Source organism: Acanthopagrus latus, chromosome 10, assembly GCF_904848185.1.
Source record: "Acanthopagrus latus isolate v.2019 chromosome 10, fAcaLat1.1, whole genome shotgun sequence".
NCBI lineage: Eukaryota > Metazoa > Chordata > Actinopteri > Spariformes > Sparidae > Acanthopagrus > Acanthopagrus latus.
In genome coordinates this window covers 6,813,160-6,837,501 of record NC_051048.1, presented here as the reverse complement: position 1 = coordinate 6,837,501, position 24,342 = coordinate 6,813,160, and the positions used below count along the sequence as shown (strand labels likewise).

General features: G+C 44.4%; 2 protein-coding genes across 5 annotated transcripts in view; both read right to left on the bottom strand.

Moving 5' to 3' along the window:
• Positions 1-108: 108 nt before the first annotated feature.
• On the bottom strand, positions 109-11,553 carry klc2 (kinesin light chain 2). Of its 2 annotated transcripts, none has more exons than XM_037112028.1 (14): positions 11,350-11,553; positions 8,169-8,414; positions 7,652-7,991; positions 6,280-6,496; positions 5,984-6,173; positions 5,710-5,883; positions 5,503-5,602; positions 4,906-4,955; positions 4,591-4,658; positions 3,964-4,072; positions 3,578-3,730; positions 3,200-3,324; positions 2,943-3,000; positions 109-2,850 (listed from the first exon to the last, which is right to left on the bottom strand). In XM_037112028.1, exons 2-14 carry the CDS (start codon positions 8,394-8,396, stop codon positions 2,767-2,769), a joined length of 1,896 nt encoding a protein of 631 aa, XP_036967923.1. In that variant the 5' UTR covers positions 8,397-8,414; positions 11,350-11,553; the 3' UTR covers positions 109-2,766. The 2 variants fall into 2 exon arrangements, with proteins under 2 accessions (XP_036967923.1, XP_036967924.1); XM_037112029.1 differs by lacking the exon at positions 11,350-11,553 and adding an exon at positions 10,817-10,941.
• Positions 11,554-12,779: 1,226 nt separating this feature from the next.
• LOC119027122 (phosphofurin acidic cluster sorting protein 1-like) overlaps positions 12,780-24,342 on the bottom strand; it is a 66,802-nt gene continuing 55,239 nt past the window's right edge. For all 3 annotated transcript variants that reach the window (XM_037112013.1, XM_037112014.1, XM_037112011.1), the window contains exons 11-24: positions 23,870-23,953; positions 23,430-23,551; positions 22,535-22,670; positions 22,134-22,238; positions 21,926-22,032; positions 21,038-21,192; positions 20,686-20,796; positions 20,490-20,592; positions 20,361-20,403; positions 20,234-20,276; positions 19,985-20,126; positions 18,837-19,075; positions 18,482-18,601; positions 12,780-18,365 (exon numbers count right to left, since the gene is read on the bottom strand). In XM_037112013.1, coding sequence (XP_036967908.1) covers positions 18,247-18,365; positions 18,482-18,601; positions 18,837-19,075; positions 19,985-20,126; positions 20,234-20,276; positions 20,361-20,403; positions 20,490-20,592; positions 20,686-20,796; positions 21,038-21,192; positions 21,926-22,032; positions 22,134-22,238; positions 22,535-22,670; positions 23,430-23,551; positions 23,870-23,953 — 1,629 coding nt within the window. In that variant the 3' untranslated portion in view covers positions 12,780-18,246. The remainder of the gene's footprint in view (positions 18,366-18,481; positions 18,602-18,836; positions 19,076-19,984; positions 20,127-20,233; positions 20,277-20,360; positions 20,404-20,489; positions 20,593-20,685; positions 20,797-21,037; positions 21,193-21,925; positions 22,033-22,133; positions 22,239-22,534; positions 22,671-23,429; positions 23,552-23,869; positions 23,954-24,342) is intronic.

Below are 24,342 nucleotides of genomic sequence, written 5' to 3'. Positions count from 1 at the left end.
CTGCAGCACATGGTTAACAACCTCTGCCCTGGCTGTGAAAACCCACACAGACACACACGCACACTTTGAAATGGTCAAAAGATGGAGGAAAACGTAGGAGACACAGAATCAGGTTTGAAAAGTGGAATTTGTGTTTATTGAAGGTTTTGATAAAATACACATCAGGTTGGCCCCTTCACAATAAGATCCATCAGCAATACAAGGAGCTGAGATTGTACATAAACAAGAACCCCCTCGTACCCACGACACTTAGGATTAATGCGCTGATCCCCGTGAATATTTGGACGTCAGAGGAAACAAAGATCGGATTTCATCTTTCAAACTTTGGATTGACAACTTCAGGACGAACATTGAACAACCAGAGAGGTTTACAGTTTTTCTCTCAGCTGATTTATTGAGCGACACAGCGCGTTAATGCTCGTAACACTTAGTCTGAGACGCTTCGCGGTGGTGTGCAAGTGCCTGATTAATACAGTAAATGATCGATTAGTATTGGTGATACAGTACGGTGTGTAGAGGAAGCCACCTTCAACTACAAATTAGTGTTTCGCTAACTTCTGTACACTAGGCGGTGTCGACTGAGACTGTGTGATTAAAGGAGTTTCCCATCGTTATGTGTGTGTGAACAAGTGACATACAGTAAATACATATAAAGGTCGTATACGGATAATTCTGTACATTATTTGCTGCGAACGACACTTAAAGCACTTTAAACGTCTCTCTGAACACTTACTTTACCCTCTTTCGTCCCGTCATGCACGAGTTTCTTCATCGCCGTCCATCACTAACCTGCACCGCCTTGCACACTCAGCACAATCACAAGCTGAATATAGTTAGCACTTCTTTTTTAGACTCGGCAGTGTGATTTCAAGAAGGTGAAACCTCAGGTTGTTTATGGGACATGGCGACGGTGTGCACGCACCGCCGTTGACAAAATGCCTCCAACGCCACAAAACAATAGCCTGCGTCCTCTTCTTGAAATCAAACTCAGATTGTCAACAGTTCTTGTTTTTGGATTTCTTGTGTTATAAGTTTTACGAGCAAGATGGAGGAAGGCCCAAAAAAAAGGTACTTCTTGACAATCTGATCACATTCGAGCCCAGTTTCCACGTCACATGTACATTCTGTGGACTGTTCTCTTGGTATCGGTCTTATTTTGGTGGAGTTTAGCTCCCGGCTTGCAGACAGCACAGCAACGAAACAAAAAAAATCCAGCGTGAATGCCACCGGACCGCACAATCAACATGAAATGTAACATTCAAAGAATCAGTTTTTCGGTACCTTCAACATAAAAGCTCTGAGCCAAAACATGAAAGAAAAAGCATCAGCACAACGAACTTCATCGAGGACGGACGGTCGCCGACTGATGGCGTCCATCCGGGTCAGCAGTGATATCACTGAGGATTGTTTTGTACAAAATGATACATATTCAGCAAACGAGGGAAAAACAACTCACAGCAGGAATTGATAAAAGTAAACATATCGTAGCCGACGCACTGCGTCCGCTTTGAACCAACAATAAAAGGTAGTTACCCATATAGTTTTAAACGAGGGTTGATTATGCCTTTAACATCCTGGTTTAATGATTGTAAACAAATTAGATTTAAATATTTTTCACAGCATTTTCTTTCAATACCATTCGGACTTGTTTGGTAAAAAGTCTGGAAATTCAAAGTGTTTTATGATAGAAGTGGGAAAAGTGACCTCACAGTATGATTAGAGTGATCAATTAAGCGTCCTGTTGCAGCACACAGGAGGTTTATCTGTTGATTTGCTTTCAAATTAACTTTCTGGCCCTTTTTCATTTTCCCCGTGAGGCGCCAACAAAGTTCATTTGAAAACTAGACGTCTCCTGTAACTTGACCTGTTGAGGACTCAGTGGAAACCTCCAGACATCTGCTCTCAGAGTGCATTATTACGGCAGATTTGAGCGACTGAGGTTCTGAAATTATCAGCATTTAAACAGCCTGTCGATGTTTTCCTTCTCTTCCAGTCTTCACCCCTTCACATCAGTAGTGTTTCCTCCAACTGAAACCCTCTTTAACCAAATAAAGTGTAAACAAAGAGAAAAAACAAACAGATCAATGTGCACTATATACAAAGAATGAAATATCAAATAATTTAAAATTCTATATACATAACAAAAAACAAAACAAGAAGGCAAAAAGTGAGGTTTAAATGGTTAGTGCTAATGGTTTTTTGAGAATCCCCAAAGATTGCTTGTGTGATCTGTTCGTACCTCTGATAAAATCGAAGCGGATTGTGACATTTTTTTTTTTACCGTCATGCTACTGGTGATATATACAGAGTGCAACGCTTCTCTTGGAAACTGAAACCGGAGTATTGAGCCTACCTAAGGTTGAGTGTCTGCACGTGAGGGTGTGGATCGAAGGGAACGGACTCACCACGATGTGGATACGACGCTTTGCTACGGTGCTATGAGTCAACAAACACGAGGCGTTCAGGTGCAGACATTCCACTTTCTAGTAAGCAGCATGCTGATTAATGAGTATCTAAATATTATCTTTCTCTGATCGCGGGCGGCGGTTTGTACAGCGAAGCAGCAGCGACTGTGTCGCACAGGGTGACTGACTTTTAGTACGTTGTTTTTTTTTTCCTTCAGTTCTTTAAAAAATATGCTGCAGGTGCAAAGTGTTTGATCTGGCGTCGAGCTTTAGGTGTGTTTGTTGGATCAAACCGAGCTGCAAACAGCCTCTCCTCGTCGGGCCGCTCTGTCTCCGCCGAGTCCCGCCGCTCTGTCTCTGCCTAGCCAATCAGGGAGCTGCGTCTGGATAGGTCAACATTACTGGCGCTCAGTCCCCTGCAGTCGGAGAATCCGGAGCTGGTGTCCTGAAAACAGAGCAGCTGATGTTAAACCTGCTTCTACTAACAGTTTCAGTTTCATCCTCTGTGCGATGAACACATGTATAAAACAGTCGTACCTGTGTGGTCTCCTCGGTGCTCTTGTTGAGGAAGTTGAGGGAGCTCGCTCTCTTCATTCTGAGCAGAACAATCAAACAATGAGCATGAATCACTGAAAACTCACCACATTAATCAATCAGTATATTCACACAGGGCTCCGATCTACTGAGTGTGGCTACACATTTTTATTGGTCACACCGGTGCGACTGACATTCAGCAGGTAGATTAGAAAAATGTACTCTACTCTGACTGATGACACTTGACTGAGCGGCCTCACCCTGGGTTTCGGGGCTCCTGTGGTCCGCTGCCCTGCAGCTTCTTCACCAGCATCTCGCTGCTCCTTCTCAGGGCGTCACGAATCTTCCCGAAGGAGCCGCTGCGGCGCAGAGAGCCGTTACCGTCCTGAGGAGAGACAACAGAAGACAGAGTCAGCGTTTTCTTGTTGAGGCTCTTCAGACTACATAGACTGCTCTCTCCTTTTGTGCTAGTGCTCCACTGGAGGGCATTCACTTTGAATTCATTCCTCATGTCAAATAATTACATTATTCATATCAATTTATCTGCCTTGTGTGCAAGGTCGTGTTGCCCTTTAAATAATTAACTTATTATAATAGAATAGGTTGGAGGTACGAGTGTAATGTGTCTGTGAACTGACCCCGTTCCACTCGGCGGACTCGTCGCCCTCGCTCTCTCCCCGCTGTCCTCCCGGCCCGTTGACTCCCTCCCTGCTGTGTCGTCTGTCGCCTCCACCCGCTCCTCCGTCCTTCAGCAGCTCCACCACCTTACTCTGGTTAATGGCATCAATTCCCTGAGAGAGGAGACAAAGAGAGGAAGAAAAACAAGTTTGAGGACAAGTGATTTAGAGGTTTGTTTACTACGGCGTACACACATTTAGCTCCATGATCTCAGTGTGCCATCGTTTATGGGCTCATCAATCACAGCTGTTGAACTAATCAGGCATCTTAACTGACCGAGCTGCTGAAAAGAACTCAGTCGGCTAATCTAACAGCCGTAACTCAACCGCTCCCGTCTGTAGAGTACCTGCTTCCGGGACTTGCTGGCGCACTCCTCCAGCGTTTCTGCTGCCTCCAGTTTGCCCTGGCGACGGTACAGCGCTCCCAGACTTTTGAGGGTCGTGTTCACCGTGGGGCTGCGAACAAAACCCAGCAGAGACAAGAGCGTTATTTCTGTTTATTCTACACGGTTTGGCCGAGTCACAGCCAGGGTTAAAATAATACATCAGTTTGCAGAGACCGGTGCTTTTATTAGAACTGCACATTTGCCAGTGTCAAACTGAGGTGAGAACAAACGGTAAACACACTCTGATGACCCACTTGGCTTTTACTGACACTTACTTTAAATATTTTTCTGTAATATGGTCCTTTATCTCCAAATTCTGTGCTTCAACTTAAAGCTCTGTTTTTACATAAAACAAATAAATAATAATGATAAATAAAGACGTTCTCCTGGCATGTACATGGTTGGACATTTTTCGGATTTTATTCACAAAAACTTTTATGTTAGAAATCTCCTCAGACAGGAAATGCGAAGAGTGCTGCCCGAGTGTGGTTCGCTGCATTTTAGGGGTTTTATTCGTTAAGACTCTCAAAAAACTATCTGGTACTCGAGACCTACATGTTTTCCAGTGAATTCACATTCGCGACTCACCTGTCCACCTTGCAGGCCTTGTACCAGCTCCCATACTCGACATACGGGCCAGAGTCCTTGCGCTTACCCTAAGAGAGAGAGAGACACAGAGAACAGAGAGAGGGGGAGATTAAGATGATGAAACGAGGCAGAGGGGCAGCAGGGGCCAAGCATGACATATTACCCTATTACAAACAGCCTATTAACAGAGTCTCGGTCCTCATTTGTATCGTCTGCTGCCCTCCATCATTCTTATTCTCGCCGTCTGGTCCATTTCCTTAATAAGCTCCCTGCCATACATGGAAAGAAAAAAAAAGTTCAGACTGAATGACTGACCTTGCTCTCCTCTCTCTCCTCTGCGTGCATCCAGATCGGCTTGTTGTCATCTGTGAAAGGAGGATGACAAAAAAAAACAACATATGAATGCTATTTGATAATTACAATAAGTGGACGAGAATCTGTGGCAGAAACAAAAACTGGCCAGAAAAATATTCCCTCGAAAACACATGATTTTTATTAAATAACACATGGCCGCCTTTAATTAAACTACCGCGGCGCCAAATTCCTGCCGAGCCCCCCCCCCCCCCCCCCCCCCCCCCCCTCTCTCTCTCTCTCTCTCTCTCTCTCTCTCTCTCTCTCTCTCTCTCGAGGGTTTGATGGGCTTAGCGGCGGTGGGAGAGAAACATTGACATTAAGCCGCTTCGCGCGCTTCAATAGCACGAAATAATCCTCTGACCTGCTGAGAGTACCGAGGGCCGGGATAAAAAAAAAAAAAAATCCCCAAAACGCTGCAACATGTCAGGGAGAAATGGGTCGGCTCCTGGACGGTTTCTGTTCTTGCCACTGAGATTAAGGATCCTCGGCAATATTTAAAAAGGTCAGTCGTGTGCATGTTTCGCAGTACGCAGATTCGAAAATGTTAGCTCCACTTACTGTTGACGGATCCGAACTCCTTCTCGTGCGCCCTGGTCAGGATCTCTTTGTACAGAGACTCAGCATCTTTGAACTTCCCCTGCTTCAGGTAGCACGTCGCCTGTGGAGAAGTCATGACAAGATTAGAATACGGAAGAGCAGGAAACATGTCAGACGCAGTTTCATTACAGTACATCAAAAGTTGGAGCCATGAAAAGACGTCCCCACCAGGTTATTTTTGGTCTTGGCCACGTTGGGGTCATCGGCGCCCAGCTTGGACTCGTAGATCTCCAGAGCTCGTCTGTAGTAGTACTCCACCTCGTCGTACTTGCCCTGGTTCTGACACAGCAGGGCCAAGTTGTTCAGCTGCTTGGCCACGTCTGGGTGGTACTTCCCCAACACCTGGAGACAAAATGACGCGCATGCGTTCCATCATAATCACATGGTGGCAACAAAAAAATAAACCTAAACTACATTTTACACTTAGTTGTTGTTTTTTTACCTTCTCCCTGATCTCCAGAGCTCTCTTGCAGAGCGGCTCAGCCTCCTTGTATTTGCCCCTCTTCCCGTACAGAACGGCCAGGTTGTTGAGGGTGGCGGCCACGGCTGGGTGATCCTTCCCCAGCGTCTTCTCTCTGATGGCCAGTGCGTCATTCAGGAGGTGAGCTGCTTCTTTATACTTGTTCTGGTCCCTGGCAGCCCAATCACAAAGACAACGCTTTGTTAAAAAGTGTTTTTAAATTTTTTTTTTTTATATCAGCTTTAAATGTTTAAAACAACCTGTTCCCTGTTCCCCACCTGTACACCAGGGCCAGGATGTTGAGCATGGTGGCTACATCGGGGTGGTCGTGTCCAGAGGTCTTCTCCAGGTCCTCCAGAGCTTGTTTGCACAGCGGCACGGCCACCTCGTACCTCCCCTGCGAGGCGTACTGGATCACCAGGTTGTGGAGCGTCCTGAGGCGGGCCGGGATCTCGTAGCCGCCCTGCTGGGCTGCCACCTCTCCGCTGGGCTGGGCTGTGGGACAGACGTAAGGAAATTAAAAACGCCTAGCTGTCAGTCTGTGATGGGAATACTGATCATTTAGCAGATGGTGTTTTTGTCTCCGACTCCATGTCTCCGTAAGCCTCACAGTCTTGGACAGCTAGCTTTTGCTGCCATGTTCGCAAACTATCCCACAACACAACCTACGTTATTGGCTCGTCAGAATCCAAGATGGCGAGTGTAGATGTCTGGACAGCCATAGAAAGCCAAAGACTTTCCTAGACTGTCAAACACAAGGTCGAACCAGATTTCAAGAGACTAATGAACAAGCTAAAAATGCTAATCAAAACAGAACAAGTGTTATTTTCGCACATTATGACTCAATGTGCAGCAAAGCGTTTAACTGTTTTCAGTTATTAATATTTAAAAGAGACCAAGATGCAAAGAAGAGCACTTACTGTCCAGCTAATGGGGAGGAGAGCTAACATGCAGCACGAGTGACCTTTTCTATCTGCGGTGTGATTTCACTTTGTTGACACGGATCCACAAATCTTCCGTTTATACGGTGAATGAGCATCGGCCACGACCGCAGCTCCTGCTTCAAATACATCCAGTGTCCTATATAAACTATATCAGAGCTGGGGGGGGAGCAGCTTATACAAAGAACTGTTTGTATGAACACGGAGAACAACTCGTGCCTCAGTGTTTAAATTACTCTGAAGGGTTAAGGCTTCAGGGGGGCTGAGGCCTGAAGGCTGCTGCTACTGAAAGACTGCATTGAGCTCTGGGTGGTTTTATTTTGACACGTTTTACATGTAATAAATACAGCATTCATTCTGCTGTACACACAGGCACTGCAGGAGTCACTTTGGGGTTTGCTTACTACTATACAACGACTATAAATTACAATGCAGAATGATTAAACAGACTAGTTTACACAGAAACAATTTCAAAGATATTTACAGACGGGAGAGAAAGAATCCTTTTTATCCCATCAAAATTTTAAATAATCGATTAATTGCTTGAGTCATTTTTCAGGCAAACCCCCCACAAAATACTCTCTGGCTCTAGGCGTTGCTTCTTTTCTTTGTCTTTTATGACAATAAACTGAACGCCTTAGGGTTTTGAACTCTTGGTCAAACTAGACAATTATGATCATCTCCTGTCTGATGTCTGCTGATGTCATACCTGGTCCCTGGTCATCGTCGTTGGGGAACAGGTCATCCAGACTGTCCTTTGAAGTGTCTCCTCCGCTTCCCCCGCTTCCGCCGCCCCCGGCGCTCTGGCTCTTCTCCTCTGAGGGCGACACGTCATCGTCGAACTTCTTGATCTGGTTCATGAACTCCAGGTGCTTCTTCTCCTCCTCCAGCTGGGCGACGCTCTGCTCGCTGCGCTGCAGCTTGTGCTGCGTCCCCGCCAGCTCGTCCCGCAGCCACTGGTTCTCCTGGCAGAGGCGGCGCACCTGAGCGCGCAGCTTTTGCTTCTCCGACTCGACAGCGCTCAGGTGGCTCGACAGGGCGATGATCACCTGGGGGAGGAAAACTTTTTTACAGCTGGAACCAGTAACCTTTTCTTAAAGATGCACCTAATACTACATTTTAATTCAACTTCTTAAAAACTTAAGCAAATCATTGGGATTCAACTGAAGGACATTTTGGTTAGTAGGCGCTCCAGAGCAACCAATGAAAATGTTTGGTCGTCTCACCTGTGCCTCTCCCAGGCCCAGCTCGATGGCCTCCAGACTCTTGCGGAGCAGTCCCGACTTTTCCTGGGCGACGGGCGGCTGGGTGCAGTCCAGCAGCGAGTTGAGGAGCTGGGCGTGCTCGCCGCGCAGCGTCTCCAGGCCCTGCATGACGGCCTTGGTGTTGAGGACGATCTCATCCTGGCTCAGTCGCTCCAGGGTTTCATCGCGTGGGTACACCATGGTGGACATTGCCTGGTTTCATACACACTGTGGGCACAGGAAAAGAAACACACAGATGATATTTTTGGGTGAGGGATGGGAGAGGTTTTCGCTGAGCATGTGTGGACTTTGTCCTCCACATTCTACTCGATCACATCCTTTATCAGCTGGCCACTGAGGTCAAGCGGAGGTGGAGAGGACAAAGAGACAGAACAGATGAGATAAGAAAGGAAAGATGACAGGGAAGTGGAGCAGAACAGAAAGAGGAGAGAATGGAAATATGATACAATGACGTTGAGGAGGGAAATAAAGACACTCGATGAGAAAAAGGTCAACAAACTGAGCTACAGGAGGAGAACAGAACAGAATGAACATAAAGATGAAATATGAACCCTCCAGGGAAACATTCATACCCAATATTTCTCTGCTGAGTGTATAGAAAGTAGAGTAAAGTATGTGCCATAAAAGTGAAGGGCAAAAAATTGGAAACATCAGCGGTGGGGCAGTGTTAATGTTCCTGGGACACATTCACAGCATGGAAGCACATTTACAGCATGGAAGCACATTTACATTCAATAACGGAGTTTAAAAAGATGAATTGAGGACATGAAATATTCAGTGGAGTGTAGCTGGAGACTTCCAAAGTAAGTCGCTGCTGCACAGAGCTTTCCCCCGGAGCTCCCTTTGCCTCATCTCTCTCTTCACAGCTAAACAATAGTTTCCCATTTCCTCGTTGCATAACGCACTCCTTGAGCCGTTAGACGAGATGTAAAATGATAAGTGGGTGGGTATGTAAGAGAGACGGAGAGAGAGAGACAGAGAGAGAGAGGTATATGTATGGTTAAAGCCCATTCAGATTACTCCGAGAGGATTACTCGGCGCTTGAAGGTGACGCAGCAGCTGCCAGTGAGCGTTAAAGCCAATTAAAGTGAGACACTGTTCCACGACAGATACATTGTTTTAAAGGGAGAGACTGATTCTGAAGGTGATGGAATCAAATATCGCAAAGACAAGACATACTTACAAAAATATATCTTGACTGTAAAATGTCCTACTTACTCTAGGTCACCATTCTCTAATAACAAGATATAAGGGATCTGAATCAAAACATCTTCATGATTCATGTTCAAGCTGAACAAACCACTGAAGACCAAATATTTCATTATCCATTTTAATAACTCTCATTTGAAACTGATGAACTGAAGTTTTTTTTTTTTTATTCAACGATTCATCTTTCACTTTTTTTGATTAATCATTTAGCCTTTGAAAAATCCAAAAAGTGACATCTACAATTGTCCTAAAAGTCGAAAGGCCAAAACAGAGGAGCAGAGGATGTTTATTCTAAGCAGCAGTCATTAGTCATGTGATTAGTCATCATGAGTAATGATAACTTCACTGGTCATTTCTTCAGCTGGACCACGCAGATGAATTTAGTATTTATTTCTTATAATCCTTTAGGAAAACGCATAATAAAAAAAGGTATCTTTGTGTTTGGTAAACAATATTGAGAAAGTTCCATGTTAGTATAGAGACATGTGTGTGTCCCAGTTGCAGACAGATCCAGGACCAGGATATCTAGTCTTCATATTGACCAGCTGTAAATGAGTCTGTTGCAGCAGCAGCAGGAGGACAGAGGAGCCGATTGTGCAACATCGTGACTTTCTCTCTGTCCCTGCTTTGATGCTGGAGGCGCACCTGTTCTCCTCTCCTCCCCCTTCTCCCCCCCACTCTGGGTCTAGCTCCCCCCCTCCCTCCCATCCGCCTCATACGCTGACTGCAATGCACCAATATCCACATTTCCCATCGTGTCTACCGTCCGCAAACGCAGCCAAATGAAGCCGCGAAACGCCAAAATAAAAACACTGGCATCCCGAAAAAAAAAAAAACACGTCATCGCTTTTCCTTCTTCTTCTTCGCGCATCTTAAATCGGGCTGCTGTTGTAAAGGCACAAATTGTGCCGGTTGGACGTTTCGAGGCCTGCGGGCCGGGAGGGGCAGCAGGCAGCGTTTAGTGCTTGGCAGGAGATCAATCAAGGTGACCCAGATGGAGAGCAGGGTTCGGAAAGGACAAACCGATGACAGATGATACGTTTAATGGCTGTCATTAACTGCGTATATGTTCAAATGTCCGTATCCGACATGCAAAGTGTTTGTAAACAGAGCAGGCCCGAGCACCACGATGTTACACAATACACACATATGCTCGTTGTTACCACTAACAATGAGGCGTTATTATTTACCAAATGCAGAGATAATAATATAATAAGGAGCATTTTAAATCTGTTTAATGGGTAAAAACGCCGGCGAGCGGCGACTGCAGATGACACATTTACGGACCTCGCCGAGGATGTAGCGTTTAATTTGACAGCCCGCTAATAAAAATGTATCTATTTTAACCACGCAACTGCGACTTCATGCTTACTTTAATATCATATATCCGTATTATTTACCTTCATCGAAGACAAGTGCGACGCTTTCTGCCCCTCGAACAAAGCAGCAGGACAATGTTGTGATGCTCCGGACGGACCAGTATCAAACGTGCGCGTGCAAAACGAACTGCTTCCGGACGAGTTTTTCAAAATAAAACGCAAAGTGGGGCGATACAGCCTGTAAAACACAACAGTGCAGGATAAAAAATAAACTATACAATGACATAAAACCCTAACACTTCCAAAAGGGTGATTTAACAAAGAAATTGATGCGCAACTCGTCTAGAAATTACTAATAACCGTTAAGTTAGCGTTAGGTACAACCTTACTTTGAAGGACACTGGGCGCTATGAAGTACCGTTAGCTGACCTAGCTCACCTGTCTCTCATTACACGCTCCTTCTCACGTTATTTGGCCAACGCAGCGCACACAGGAATAGCTCTCACGCCACTCAGTTTAGTTTAATACGATTAAAATCACAGCTCAAGTCCGTAAGTTAGCTAAAAGCCACCTTAGGTGAGCTCCCAACGGCAACTACATTCATCCCAACTTACCCAGACTGTCAGTTGACGATGGAGAACAGCAGGAAGGGCTCTGAAATGTATCCACAGTGTTTGGTCGTCACTGACCGCTCATGCTCACAACAAACTTCAGCTCAGTTAAAAATAATGTGGACGATGTGCTTCAAATGTGACAGCCGGGAGACGAAAGATGGCTGTCCTCCCAGAATCACCAACCAAAGATGAAGAAAAATATCAAGATGATTCACGTTTGACAGGAAGTTGTCTTGCGCATGCGTGTAGCCGGCCCTAGCATATGTAACTACTTCTAGAATTTATTAAATGAGACTTTTTAAATATTTGAAAGCTTTCATCCTGAAGATTATTGTCTTAAGGCTATTCTAAATTAATTTAACAGGGATGAAATGATATTTGTTATCATTAAACAACAGCATGCTTGTTGTGTACGTAATTTGTTAAATATATGACAGGACAGTGGAGCTCTCACTGAACATAAAGGAATCTAATATCTAAGTTACTAATATGGCTGCCTGTCGAATTAATACTCCAAACAAACAGGGGGCTGCACATCACCAAAGCAACTGCTGACTGATGCTAACTATAGCAGCCATCACCTAGTAAATTCAGTTAACCAAGCAGCTAGCAGCTATTTTAGCTGATTCTAACCAAACTGGGAGTACTGGGGGAGTTTGGATTTGTTAACTATCAAACATTCCCCTCTTGAGACACAAAATGCATGGGGGCTTGCTCAATAGCATGCCAACCTCAATAAATATATCTTTAAAGCAGAACAATGACATCTTTGAGTCAGCACTGTTAATTCTTCACTTTCTATTGCTAATTTAACTTCATTTTCGAATGTTCTATACCCAAGCTTTTACATACTGCACCTTTAAAATATAGGTGACATGATAAACTACTACACACCATCTAAGCCTGGTGAAAAATGTACTGTAAGCATTTGAAATGGATGTTAGGGACCACTACAAATAGGTTTTCTACAGATCAGGATGTACGTGGAAGTTAACGTGAGTTATCTTGCCATATTTATACTCTTTGTGCTCTGATCGCTGATCAGCAGAGGCCCCATTCAAAGACTGTGAGGGGACCCACTGACCTGCTTCATGTACAGCATGTGCCCTATTTATTTACAGCCACAATGTTTAACAATTTGTCCAACATTTATGTTTCTTATTCTCTTGAAAGTAAAATCAATGTATTTTTGTCGTGTATGACAAGTCAAAGCTCTGTGATTATTTATTAGTTTCTACAGGCAACCCCATTTGTTTCTTGGGTTTTTTTTTTTTTAGAGATTATATCTTTTGTTTATCTTAATATGAAAAAAGCGAGCTATACAATTACTTTTATATATTGCAACCACCAGCTTTGGTAAGTATACAGAAGCTATGTACACACACAAAACATACATAGATATATATATATAAATAAACAAGAGACTGAGCTACAAATCAGGAATATTTTTATTTTAAAAAACAAATGAAACAATAAACACTTCCACTTTTCATCCCACATCTGCTTGATTTGACAAACGTAATCATGAAAAAGCAGTACTACAAAACATGTCAAATCAAGAAAAACAAGAAAACAAACTAGAATACAATATAACAAGTACTATCTGATATGTACAAGCATTAAAGTTTATTATAATTATTGTTATAGGCAAAAGGCAAAAAAGCTGAAGACTGCTGCTGAAGAAACAATGGCATGTGCAAAAATACTCTCCACGAGTCCACAAGCTTAGGGGACGCTCTGCTCTGAGCAGGAGCTCGTCAGGCAGAAAATCTACTGCTTTCGTAGGCAAATCTTGTTCCCGTGAGGACAGACAGCAAAAATGTACAAGCTGTGAGGCAATGGGGACAATATCATTGAAGCTAAGCTTGTGGAAGCCTGGTGAAGACTGTCATCATCAGAGGGACACACAGTATATCTGGACAGTGGAGAGAAAAGACACTGCTGATCACTGACGGAGATTATTGACGGACCAAACAGCTCCTAATCTCTAACCACGACTAGTCAAGGACAGAGGAACCACTGTTACACCGGCACGAACAAACACACACACACACACACACAGGTACAGATACAGGTAAAAACACACAGGAAGAAGGTTCAAGACTTACAGAGAGACCAACCAGCATTTTCAAAGAGACTCTAGAAAAACATGTAAACGGTAAGAATGAGCAGGAAAGATGACGTAAAGACAAGGAATAAGCTGCTGAACGTGGCTGTTAAATTAAAAAAAAAAAAAAAAGCATTCAGTTCCTCCGAATACTGAAATGATGACTACATGGCAAGGATCACTTTGTTGTTAATGTGTTATCAGCAACCCCCCCCCCTCAAAAAAAACACCACAAATCTATCTTAACATAATCACAAGTTCTTCACATTGTAGTTTTGGCAGTGATTTTGTTTTTTTTTTTAATGCCTCTCTTTTCAGAGCATTTCCGAGTCAGCTGACCTTTCTTCACCTGCGAGCAAAAGAGGCGTCGATACGCTACGACTTCACACAAATTTAGGAAAAAGTCGTTTGGATTCACATCGTTGCGAATAATGAGTCTAACAACACTACAAGGCAGAGAGCATTTTGAGTTAGAAGAGGTCGTCTCTAAAAGCAGACACGAGATCACGGACCCTCCTTAGTTAGTTCAATGAAAATAAAAAAAATAAATCAGGCATTTCATTCCAAAATGTTATGTAACTGTCGGAGAAATTTCTTTTTGAAATCTTAATTTATTTATCTTATTCAAAAAGTGGTACCCATTCATAATAAAGCATACTTGACCTAAAAAGTGTTCTCAGCTGTCACTAATGAGTTCGTTAAAGATTAAACTGTGGAAGAATTTGAATGAAAAATATTATAAATATTTGCATGTTGTTGCTGAAGTATCATAGTATCGTAGTTATAGAATGCTAAATAGCTCGCCGCTTTGTTACGACTGTAAACAACACCGACGCTCCCCTCGGTGCTCCAAGCTCCCAGAGTCAGCCAACAGAGGCGCTGGCTGGCTCCGCTAACTGAGCTAACTAGCTAACTGCGCTAACTAGCTAACTGAGCTAACTAGCTAACGAGAGCTAAAGTTAGCAGCACTTGTCGGTTTGTCTGACAGGTGGAAAATGTCAACATATTGAAGTAGATCAGCAGGAAGTGCTTCAGTTTTGGGTTGCCAGGTTTTGTTGAAGGATCCTTTTGGTTCATCTACAGTCTACAATCCTGCTAAATTACAACACATACCTTCCTTATAAGTTGTTATACCTGTGATCACAAACAAGGACAGGCCTAATGACTTGATGTAAATAGCAGGAAAAAACCTTTTTATAATGACCTACTGATGTTTAAACTTAAAGCAGTTTATTACTGTGTGCAATTTTGCAAAAAGTTGATGTTGTAAAGTTACATTATTGTTCAGATTGATGCAAGTTTGTGGCTACCTATGCCCAATATTCACCCTTCTTTTAGCTCAGGGAAGTAAACATCTGTCTCTTTAGCTGCTAAAACTTCCACAAAGTTCCCAGGCTAGTTGCTAACTTTCTTTGTCTTCCCTTTGGTGCAGGGAAGGTTGTGCACAGTTGGGTTTGTAGAGCTCTTTCAGTTAAAATCGCCTGGAAAAAGAGGCTGATTAAAGCCACGAGATTGAAACAAAAGAGTTAAACTGCACGCTCACTAACCAAAACAATGAGGTTAAAGATACTGAAATGCTCAACAGGCTTGAAAGACACTGAAGAGTTGAGTAATAAAACACATCTTTGGGGTATGTAAATACACTGTAATCTACATCCTGGCAACCCAAACATTATTATTATTATTTTTTTCATAGAAATTGAGATTTCTGTTTTTTCTAAATTATAAACCAGCACTATATGCTGTATAAATACTGTATAAAGTATCAAAACGCTGCTCCTTAGAGAAATGTACACAGGCTCAATTCAGAGACAGTGAATTAGGCTGTTGGGTGGAGTCTGTTCAGGCTTGTGACAGCTGACCAATGGGATTTTCAGGAGGTGTGGTCTTACAGAGACCCGAGCTAGAAAACAGAGGGTGAATAGTGGTGCTGCAGCAATGGACAGTGTGAGAAAAATAACGTGTTTTTCAGCATTGAGCACGTAAACATTTGTCCAGTAAACACCCAATCTGACAATGAGCACGATGTGGAACTTTTAATGAAACCATTAGCGGCCAATTAAGAACATTCTCTAAGTACGTGTTATTCTGAAGTGGCACCAAGATTTTTCCTTGCAAAGGTCGTAACATTCAGTTCAGTTTCAAAACAGCAAATTATGCCAATAAAACACATTTGTAAGAGCAAGTGTTGGTATTTTGGAATGAAATGATGAAGCGACCTCAACATGAAACTACAGTACATCAACGCTCACTGATATTCAGTGACCCGTCAGTCAGTCCGTCTGTCGAGCCCTTCGCTGTTCGTCAGCAACACAAGTGAGGAACATTAGGTTTTTCTTCAGGCCAAATAACACCAATTTATTCAATTACAGTGACACATAACTTTTCATGTGCCCTAAGACTCAGTCGAGACGGTGACGTACGAGCTGCCAGACACCGTTCGCTGTGAAAACCTCACATCATGGGTGCTGTCGGACAGAAAGACGAGGCCGAGACGTGCTGCTGACGCCACAAATGTAACACTGGAATACCGAAAAATCCCCTAATCTACTTTCAAAAAGAGACGTTGGCATTAACACTATTAAAAAACAGAAAAAAATCTTGCTAATACTTGACTGGAGATGGAGAGCGTTACGATGTAGGCGACACAAGGCAGAGCTCCCGCGGCTTTTTAGAACCATCATCACGAACTGCTGCTGTTGAAGATACATTCTTGGATTTGTAAAGAATCAAATCGCTTGAATAAAAATAAGCAGATTTTGTTGAAGGTTTTAAAAGTGTAGTTTAGTGGTGGGGAGGAAAAAAAAAAATAAAGCTGCGTTCGTCTTGTGCCGAGCTACAACGTAAACAAGACAACCGCTGCAGCTTTTGCAGCCCTAATCTGATGATCGATGACGACGACATCATCAACACACACGCACACACACACACACACTCTTGCATGCCCTCGGTCACATGGTAGAAAAAGTATTCCTCCTATTTTTGTTTTTGACAACATTACGTTTATTTCACCACACACACGCGCGTTACCAGTTACTGTACACTCACTAATCACCTCACGACATCGTAGAGAAAGCCAGAAGCAGACCTGTGCCAAAGTAACCGCAATGACTCCTGATAAAATGAAGGTTGTTCAGGAGAAGAGAAATAAGGAGACGCTTAAAAAAAATAAATTTTTAAACAGGTCCGCTGTTTTTCACCGAATAGGGGCAAACGGCATTGTGCTTTTATTGCAGGTGATTAAAGGAACAGGTCACCCTTAAAGTGAAAATTCAGGTAGTGTCGTCATCCGCTAAACATTTCACGGGTCGTTTGGAAATGTCTCCTGAAGCCCAGAGATCCCACATTGATTAACATCTATTGAAATCAGTGTTGAAATCATGTGTTCAGGAGACTTGGATCACAGCAGACGAGCTGTATGAAGCCATGCTGTGTTTATTTTCAGCTGCTTTTCTACATTTTAAAAGAAGTCCCCATCTACTTCTGTTATTCAGGAGAACGCTGCAACGCTGTTTCACCAGAAATGTTTTGCGGACTGCGAAACTTCACCTGACTTTCCATCAAAATGTTGTTAAGTAGATAATGATTTTAATTTCCATTTTTTTGGACGTTTCCCATCGTTTTCTCATCAGCACCGCTGAGTTTTTGTCTGTTTAAATATGCATTTTGTTGTTACACGTCGCACATTCAGTCGGCTCTGCTTTTTCATCTATTTTTCACGCTGTGTATTCATAAGTGCATAGCAAATGAGAAGAGAAAGAAAAACTGCACATTAACATCAGCTCCCGCCCTGAAATCCTGGAACTCTTCACAAAAACGGTTACACTACGCATCACACGACAACTTTAAAGGGAAGGTTTTTTTTTTTTCTTTTTTCACTATTTTTCACTAGAGCACAATTTTTAAAAAAAAGACACTTCCCCTTTAATAGATATCATTTTGTTTCTTGTTTTTTTTTTTCTTTACTTTTCTGAAAGGAAACGTTTGGCATTGACATCCAAATGACTTTATTTTGGTACAGACAAAATATTTTTAAATCATATGGAAGCCCTTGAAAATTAAAGTAAAGACAGAATGAGCCTGTTTAGTGAAGGGGCTTCTGCGACCATGTGGAGGGAATTCATCACATGCAGACCTTTTTTTTGTGTGTGTGAGCAGAGGACACGTTTTCTTTGTGTTTTCACTGGCTCATGCAAAACACTGAAGCCCTGTCGTGTTACTTTATTTTGAGATTTTTTTTTCCCCGGCACATGAGTGGTGTTATCTGTTAGTTCGGAGCATGCACGTGTGGATCGGGGGAGGGGTGGTGTTGTGACACTGAGGGGTTTTCGGGATTTAAGGGCTTGAAATCGGCGAGTCGTCGCATGCTGTTGCATTCCATAGAACGGAAATGTAAATGGCAGTTGGCTAATAAACTTGTGCTGTAAGCCCCTTGTGGACGCACACGCACTCACACACAATGTACATTCACGTGTGCATGCACACTCGCCACACACTCGCCACACACACACACACACACACACACACACACAAAGAAACACACACCAAAAAGGGGCATTAAAGTGACGAGTAACGGCGCTGCACCCCAACACCTCCCTCCTCCTCCTCCTCATCTTCCTCCTAAAAGAGAAACAAACCGACTTTAGCCAAACTGAAGAAAGAAATGAGTCCAGCCCGTCTTCTCTCAGCCCTGCAGGTGCTGAGGGGCGGGGTCTTTGCGCAAATGTGTGACGGGATTGAGGAAAGACGAAGGTCAAGTCAGGGTGAGAGGAGTCGGCGGGTGCGCAGCCCTAGGAGGGAGGCTTGCTGTAGCCAAAAAGTCCGACAGGTAGGTATTTGACGTGAGTCGGCCACTGAGCGGCCAGCTGGAAGAACTTCACGTCGTTCCACTCCACGCCGTCTATGGACACTGGAGGGAGACACAAACACTCTGAATCACAGGATGTCAGGGGGAGATAAACATTTAAACCAACACGTGTAGGAAAAAGGAGGCGAAGAAGGAAAGTCCCGATCGTTGAAGTTTACCTTTCAGGATGGTCTGCTGCTGCTTGGCGGAGCAGATGAGTCGGCTGATGCCTTCGATGACCTGGCTCTTCGAGTCCACGTCCCTCTCCTTTGGCTTCTTTCCCAGGAAGATGGTGGGAACTGAATACAGGCAGAGAGGCACGTTGTAAAAGCTGTGCGTGTGTGTGTGTGTGTGAAGAAAACACCCAGAATTTGTATTTCTCTCAGGGTGTCTGTACAATCTCTGTATTGATGATTTAATTGCTTTCCTCTCTGACCACCAACTGCTTACAAACTCTTGTTTATTTGCTGTAGTTTCTCTACATGTATCCTAGAATGTGAAATGACAGACTCCTCTCTCATGATAATCTCTCACCTTTCTTGTTCTTCTCCTTGGTGACCACGGTCATGGCCATGGTGCTGACCTGGGCCTGCGGCTCGCTGCCGCCCCCGCCTGGTAGCCTGCTGACCTGCAGCGAGCGGAAGGCGCTCTTCAGCGTGTTCTTGCAGCCCGTGTCGCGCCGCTCGCCCTCCCGCCTCTTCTCAGCCAGCGAGGCCAGCCAGTAGTCCACCTGCAGGCCGATGGCGTCCACGCCGTGAGACATACTGGGGCTCCTGTGGGCAGGAAGTGTTGGTGAACATCAAGACAAAAGCAGGAGAATTCGCTCTGAGCAGCCCTCCTTTTTAATCTTTATTTATCCAGAGAAATGTTTTTAGTCAGCCTCTGCAGCACCTGATCTGAAACATTTGTAATTTGCACCGAATGAATTCTGCAGAGGCGGAAATGGACGGATCACAGCTGCAGTCTGTCTGGCTCTTCAGAGATGGAACGCAGCAAAAAAAAAAAAAAATCATCTGAATCAAAGACATGAAAACACGACTGAAGTATCAAAGACTCCCACGCGTCTTTAGAACTGGTTCCCAGTCAAGCTAAATTGGTGCAGGGAGCAAAATATGCAGCTCAGCATTTAAAGTCCACATTTTGGTACTTTGTGTAGAGAGTTTAGGAAACATGTATTAAAAGGATGGTTGGGTTTGTTGAAGAGGGGTTGTATGAGTTACTAACGTCACAGAACAGTGGAGCTGCTGGTCTACAGAAGCCCTGATCGGTTAGTTTAATGGGGTCATTGTCTGACCTTCATGTTAGTTTGGATTCACTAAAGTCAAAACAATTACTAACCAGTCGAGGCAACACAGACCACTAACTCGTGTGTTTTGCCAGGTAAGAAGTCCGTGGCTTTGGAGAGAGCAATTTACTGGCTTCAGTTTCCCGTCTGACAGGAAAAAGCAATGAAAATACACCAACATCGATTTTCTTTTTTAAGAAGCTCTGTAAGTGCTTCTGACATTGATCTATAGAAGTTTAAAACATGTTTTATGTTTATTAATGAATCTCTAATTTTTAAATGCAGAAACGAGCCTGCGGTCGACCAGCGACTGCCCCACTAAACTGGAGAACACCGCAGGTCCACATCATACGAGAAGAAAAGGAGGAAGAGGAGAAAGACAGGACGTCGGTCTTACCCTTGTACCGTCAGCACGCTGCCCATGGAGGGGGAGGAGGGGGGCGTGGCCGCCTCTTTAATCATCCCTGTGGGTGAGCCGTGGGAGGGGGGAGACGTGGAGGGGACAGCCAAGCTCACTGCCACGCCCTCATCTGTGTCACCTTGACGACCGAAACAAAAACAAAAAAAAAACAAAAAAACATGATCATGTTCATCAACAGTCAAATCAATTCAAATTCATCTTTAGGTGTTTAAGCTATTTCCTCACCTGTTGGAGACTGACCAGACTCGATAAGACCGACCTTCACAACCTGGAAAATAAGAGGTGGCGTGAGCTAAAATGATCAGTGATAATCTATACGTCAGATCAGGACGAAGCTACAGTAAGATCTTACCCCTATGAAAGGAATAAACTTCTGGTAGGAGTCTTCATCTCGCCTGGAAACGGAGAGAAAAAAACAAACAGTTGAGGAAACATGAAACAGAGTGGATGCAGCCCGGCTCGTGTTCCCGTCTGTACTCACGTCCTGTGTTTGCAGGTGAGCATGGCCTCTGCGATGGGCAGCTGGTGTGTGACCGTGGCACCGCTGATGTACTGGGCGATCCTTGCCGCTACATCCAACTGGTCTGGAAGAAACAGAAAAATACACAACATTCACTCACAAATTCTTACAAATGTCCCCGCAGAGATCATTTACCCTCGGTGTGACGTGACCGTACCCGTCTGCGGCGGCTCGGAGCGGCTGAACACGTCCCGCCACGCTCCGTCGAGGAAAGAGGAGCTGTAGCGATTGTCGAGGGCGCCGAGGTGCTTGGCGACCGGGTGGGAGCCTGATGGAGGAGAAGAGGACGGGATTCTGATTAGAAGTGCAACAACAAAACCACAAGTAAAATAAAAAAAGAGCATGTCGCCCCTTGAAGATAAAAATAGCTTTTTTATGAGGTGTAACTGCATCTTATCTTATCTTATCGGAAAAAAACATGCTCGATGCTCGCCAGCGTTCCCGGCCATAAAACCATGCCGCAGCGTGACTCTGCAAGAAGCAGCAGCTTTCACTAAAACTCTCTTTACCCAGAGGCACCACCAGGAAGCGCATGTGATTGAGCCAGTCGGACGTCTTGTTGGCGAGCTGGGTGACGAAGAACTGCAGGATGGCTCCCAGGTAGCTCTGGCTGCCCACCGCCGCCACCTTCACCGCTCTGGGCATGGACGAGTTACAGTTACAGCTGCAGGGACACGGAAAGAGAGAGAGAGAGAGAGAGAGATTCATGTTATCAAGTCTGGAACGTCGTCCATCACGGAGACGAGAAAACAAATGACACCGTGTACTGATCTGCCACCAGTCCCTCTACAAAGAAATTCAACTTTTAGGACGTGTAAAAGTGGGAAATTTAAAGAGTTCTTTGTTATATGAAATAATGGAAACTGTCAAGGTAATGTATCTATAATCACTGACAGAGACAGAGATACATTTCTCTAGACTTCACATCTAAAAAAGTAAGTCAGAAAATGGTGAAAATGTCAAATATGACGTCTATAATTTCCCTGTTTTGTCTACAGAATTAATAAACTACAGAAGCGAAGAACAGACAAAACTTTTTATTATCTTTCTTTTTAGATTCTGTTATCGAGATTACAAATTAATTATTTCATTACCTTGCTTTCACAATGGTAATGTCTTGAGATAATGAAATAATTAACTTCCGATCTGAGATAACGGCATTAAATAAACGATGACAGTGAGCAAAGTCTCCTCTCGGCTTCCGTACTTGGCTTGACAAAACAAGGGATGTAGAGACGGAGGAAAAGAAGAGAAAAGGGTCAAACAAAAGACAGAAAACAAACAAAGAGTCCTCCTGCAATCTCAAGGATGCGAACTCTTCTCGTGTGTGCGTGTGTGTGTGTGTGTGTGTGTGTGTGTGTGTCTCGGTGTGCGTTTGCTGTGCTATAAATGCTCACAATTTCTGGATGCGGGTGAGCACGGCGGACAGCACCGCCTGGATTTCGGCCGCCGAACACGTGCAGACCACCGGATACCTCTGCACCTGGAGCTGCTCTGCAACGTACTGCAAACACACAAAGAGTATAAATGTTTAGGGAAAAACACCAACACACACATACTAACATACAAACACACACACACACACACACACACACACAGTCTTACCTGCCCCTGCCAGTCGGTGCCGTTGACCAAGATGAGGCTCTCTGGGAGTGCGGAGTCCGACAACAAGATCTGGTTCAGCTGGTCGTACACCACTTTCCTCAGCAGCTACACACACACAGACACACACACACACACAGGCTGAGTACATAAACCCCCCTACAGTCATACATTTACTGTGCAGATGACTCATCAGCTATACATAATTCATTCCTGAGATCGGGGCGAGTCATAGATTATCAGGATCCCTTCTTTACTTTGTGAGAAGACAAGGGGAGTGGGTGGAGGAGGACGGAGCACAAAGGCAGCAACAGTGTAAATCCCTCCGTGGGAACACTGACGCACGACGTGACGATTTTTATTCTTGTGTGCCGAGTTAAAATGATGCTGGGGCTGAAACGTACCGGGGTGCTGTGACCCAGCTCCGGGGATCTCTCCGAGTCGGAGCTGTTGGTCCGCTCGCTCAGAGGTTTGGACAGCTGTCGCTCCTTCATGGGAGTGCTGACGCGCTTCTGTCTGGGTGTGTGGCCTCCGTCCAACCTGAGGGGGGAAGAAAGAGCAGCCATCAAGTGACATCATGCATCTCCAAAATATTCAGTTTGGAAAGCAGAGAACGGACCAGACGGCACTTCTGTCTTCTGGACGCAGACGTTTACGTAACGTTCTCTGAATGAAAGTGAACCTGTGATCATTCTTGTTGACACTGCACCCAAAAGTCACCCAGACAAATAGTTTTTGAGCAAAAGTGTTAGAGAATCGCCATTTTTCAACTGCAGATAAAATAAATACATATTCAACATTGCTAATGTCGACTTTGTCTCAGCAGTGCCAACAGTAATACCACAGGGAAACTCTGTGTGGGAGGAAAGTCGAGAAGTCGTCTGTTTCCACTTGAATTTGTTTGTGTTTTTGTCTATTTGCATGTTTTTTCCTTAAGCTGCAGCGCCGTGAGCTCTCAGGGCCGCTGTAGTTAAGGCCTCCCAGCTGCTGGGTCGACTGTTTTTCACGGTGACATGACGCAACATTTGAGGAGTGAAAGACAAATTAAAGAGCGACTGCGATCTCCGGGAATGCCACAATATTAAAGGGGCACTACATAGTTTTGGAAATAAATTCAAACTCCGAATTTTAATATTTACAATATCAATGAGGCAATAATACAAAATCAGAATTATTTATTTTACAAATAAGGTCCCTAGAACACTGTTTGAAGCTAGAGGGGTGGCAGGGTCCGCCACAAATAAACAAAGTGAAACGGTATGAAACTGTGTTTGTCATTAAAATTGGCTGACTGGTTACCTTGGCGACGGCATGGCCTGTGTTTCACTCTTGCTGCTCTTCAGAGGCGTCCGGGGTTTCTCTGCCACGGACACCATGATGCTGGGGCCCACCTCGGCAAACAGCTCCTGGTCTGTCAGCTCCTACACACACACACACACACACACACACACACACACACACACACACACACACACACACACACACACACACACACACACATTAAACGCGCACAAGAAGACAGACTGTCGGCGTCAGACAAAGATACGGGCAATCTTAACGCCATCATCTCCGACACTCCATCACTACTTGTTTCTCCATTACTCTCAGTCCCTCACACATACGGCGCAGATGGCAGCAGATCCCCCCTCGGAGGGAAATTAAACGATAGATCCCAACACACCATTAATAATCTCTCCACCACATCCATCACTCCCGCACACAGATCGCAAGAGTCGTACCAGTGTGTCGGTCTCAGACAGCGCCTCCTCCAGGTTGCGGCTGCGGGAGGATTTCATCTTCTCTAGAGGCGGCTGCTCCCCCTGCTGGAAGGACGAGGGAGCGAGAGTGAATCTACAGGCTAATAACAAAAAACATCCTTAATAATCTATAATAGCAGCAGCAACTTTAAGCAAAATTTCCAAAATCTGAAATGAAAGCAGATTCTTTCATTAAAACATCTTTTCAGGAAGTGTGCCGACACTCGTCTCGGCGCTGAGAGGCTCACTTCAGAGTCACTACGAGAGGAGGAGACATCCAGAGAAATCCATTCAGCCCGACCACATTAAACACACTTCTTGCTGAGCAGATGGCGGCCGTCAAAGAGGAGCTATTAGGTTTCTGTTCCGTCGAGGAAACGTTTTGTTAAATCTCATATTCGCACGCTGCCTCGCCCCCCCCGCTGGGTGATTTTCATGGCCGTCACATTCTGGAT

Bases quoted from the DNA above. Each gene is read 5' to 3' on its own strand.
- klc2 (XM_037112028.1), bottom strand. From the start codon at position 8,396: ATGTCCACCATGGTGTACCCACGCGATGAAACCCTGGAGCGACTGAGC. The intron at 6,497-7,651 runs GTATGACATCAG...TCTGTCCCACAG, and splicing joins CGACGATGACCAGGGACCAG to CCCAGCCCAGCGGAGAGGTG. The intron at 2,851-2,942 runs GTACGACTGTTT...CTCTGTTTTCAG, and splicing joins GCACCGAGGAGACCACACAG to GACACCAGCTCCGGATTCTC.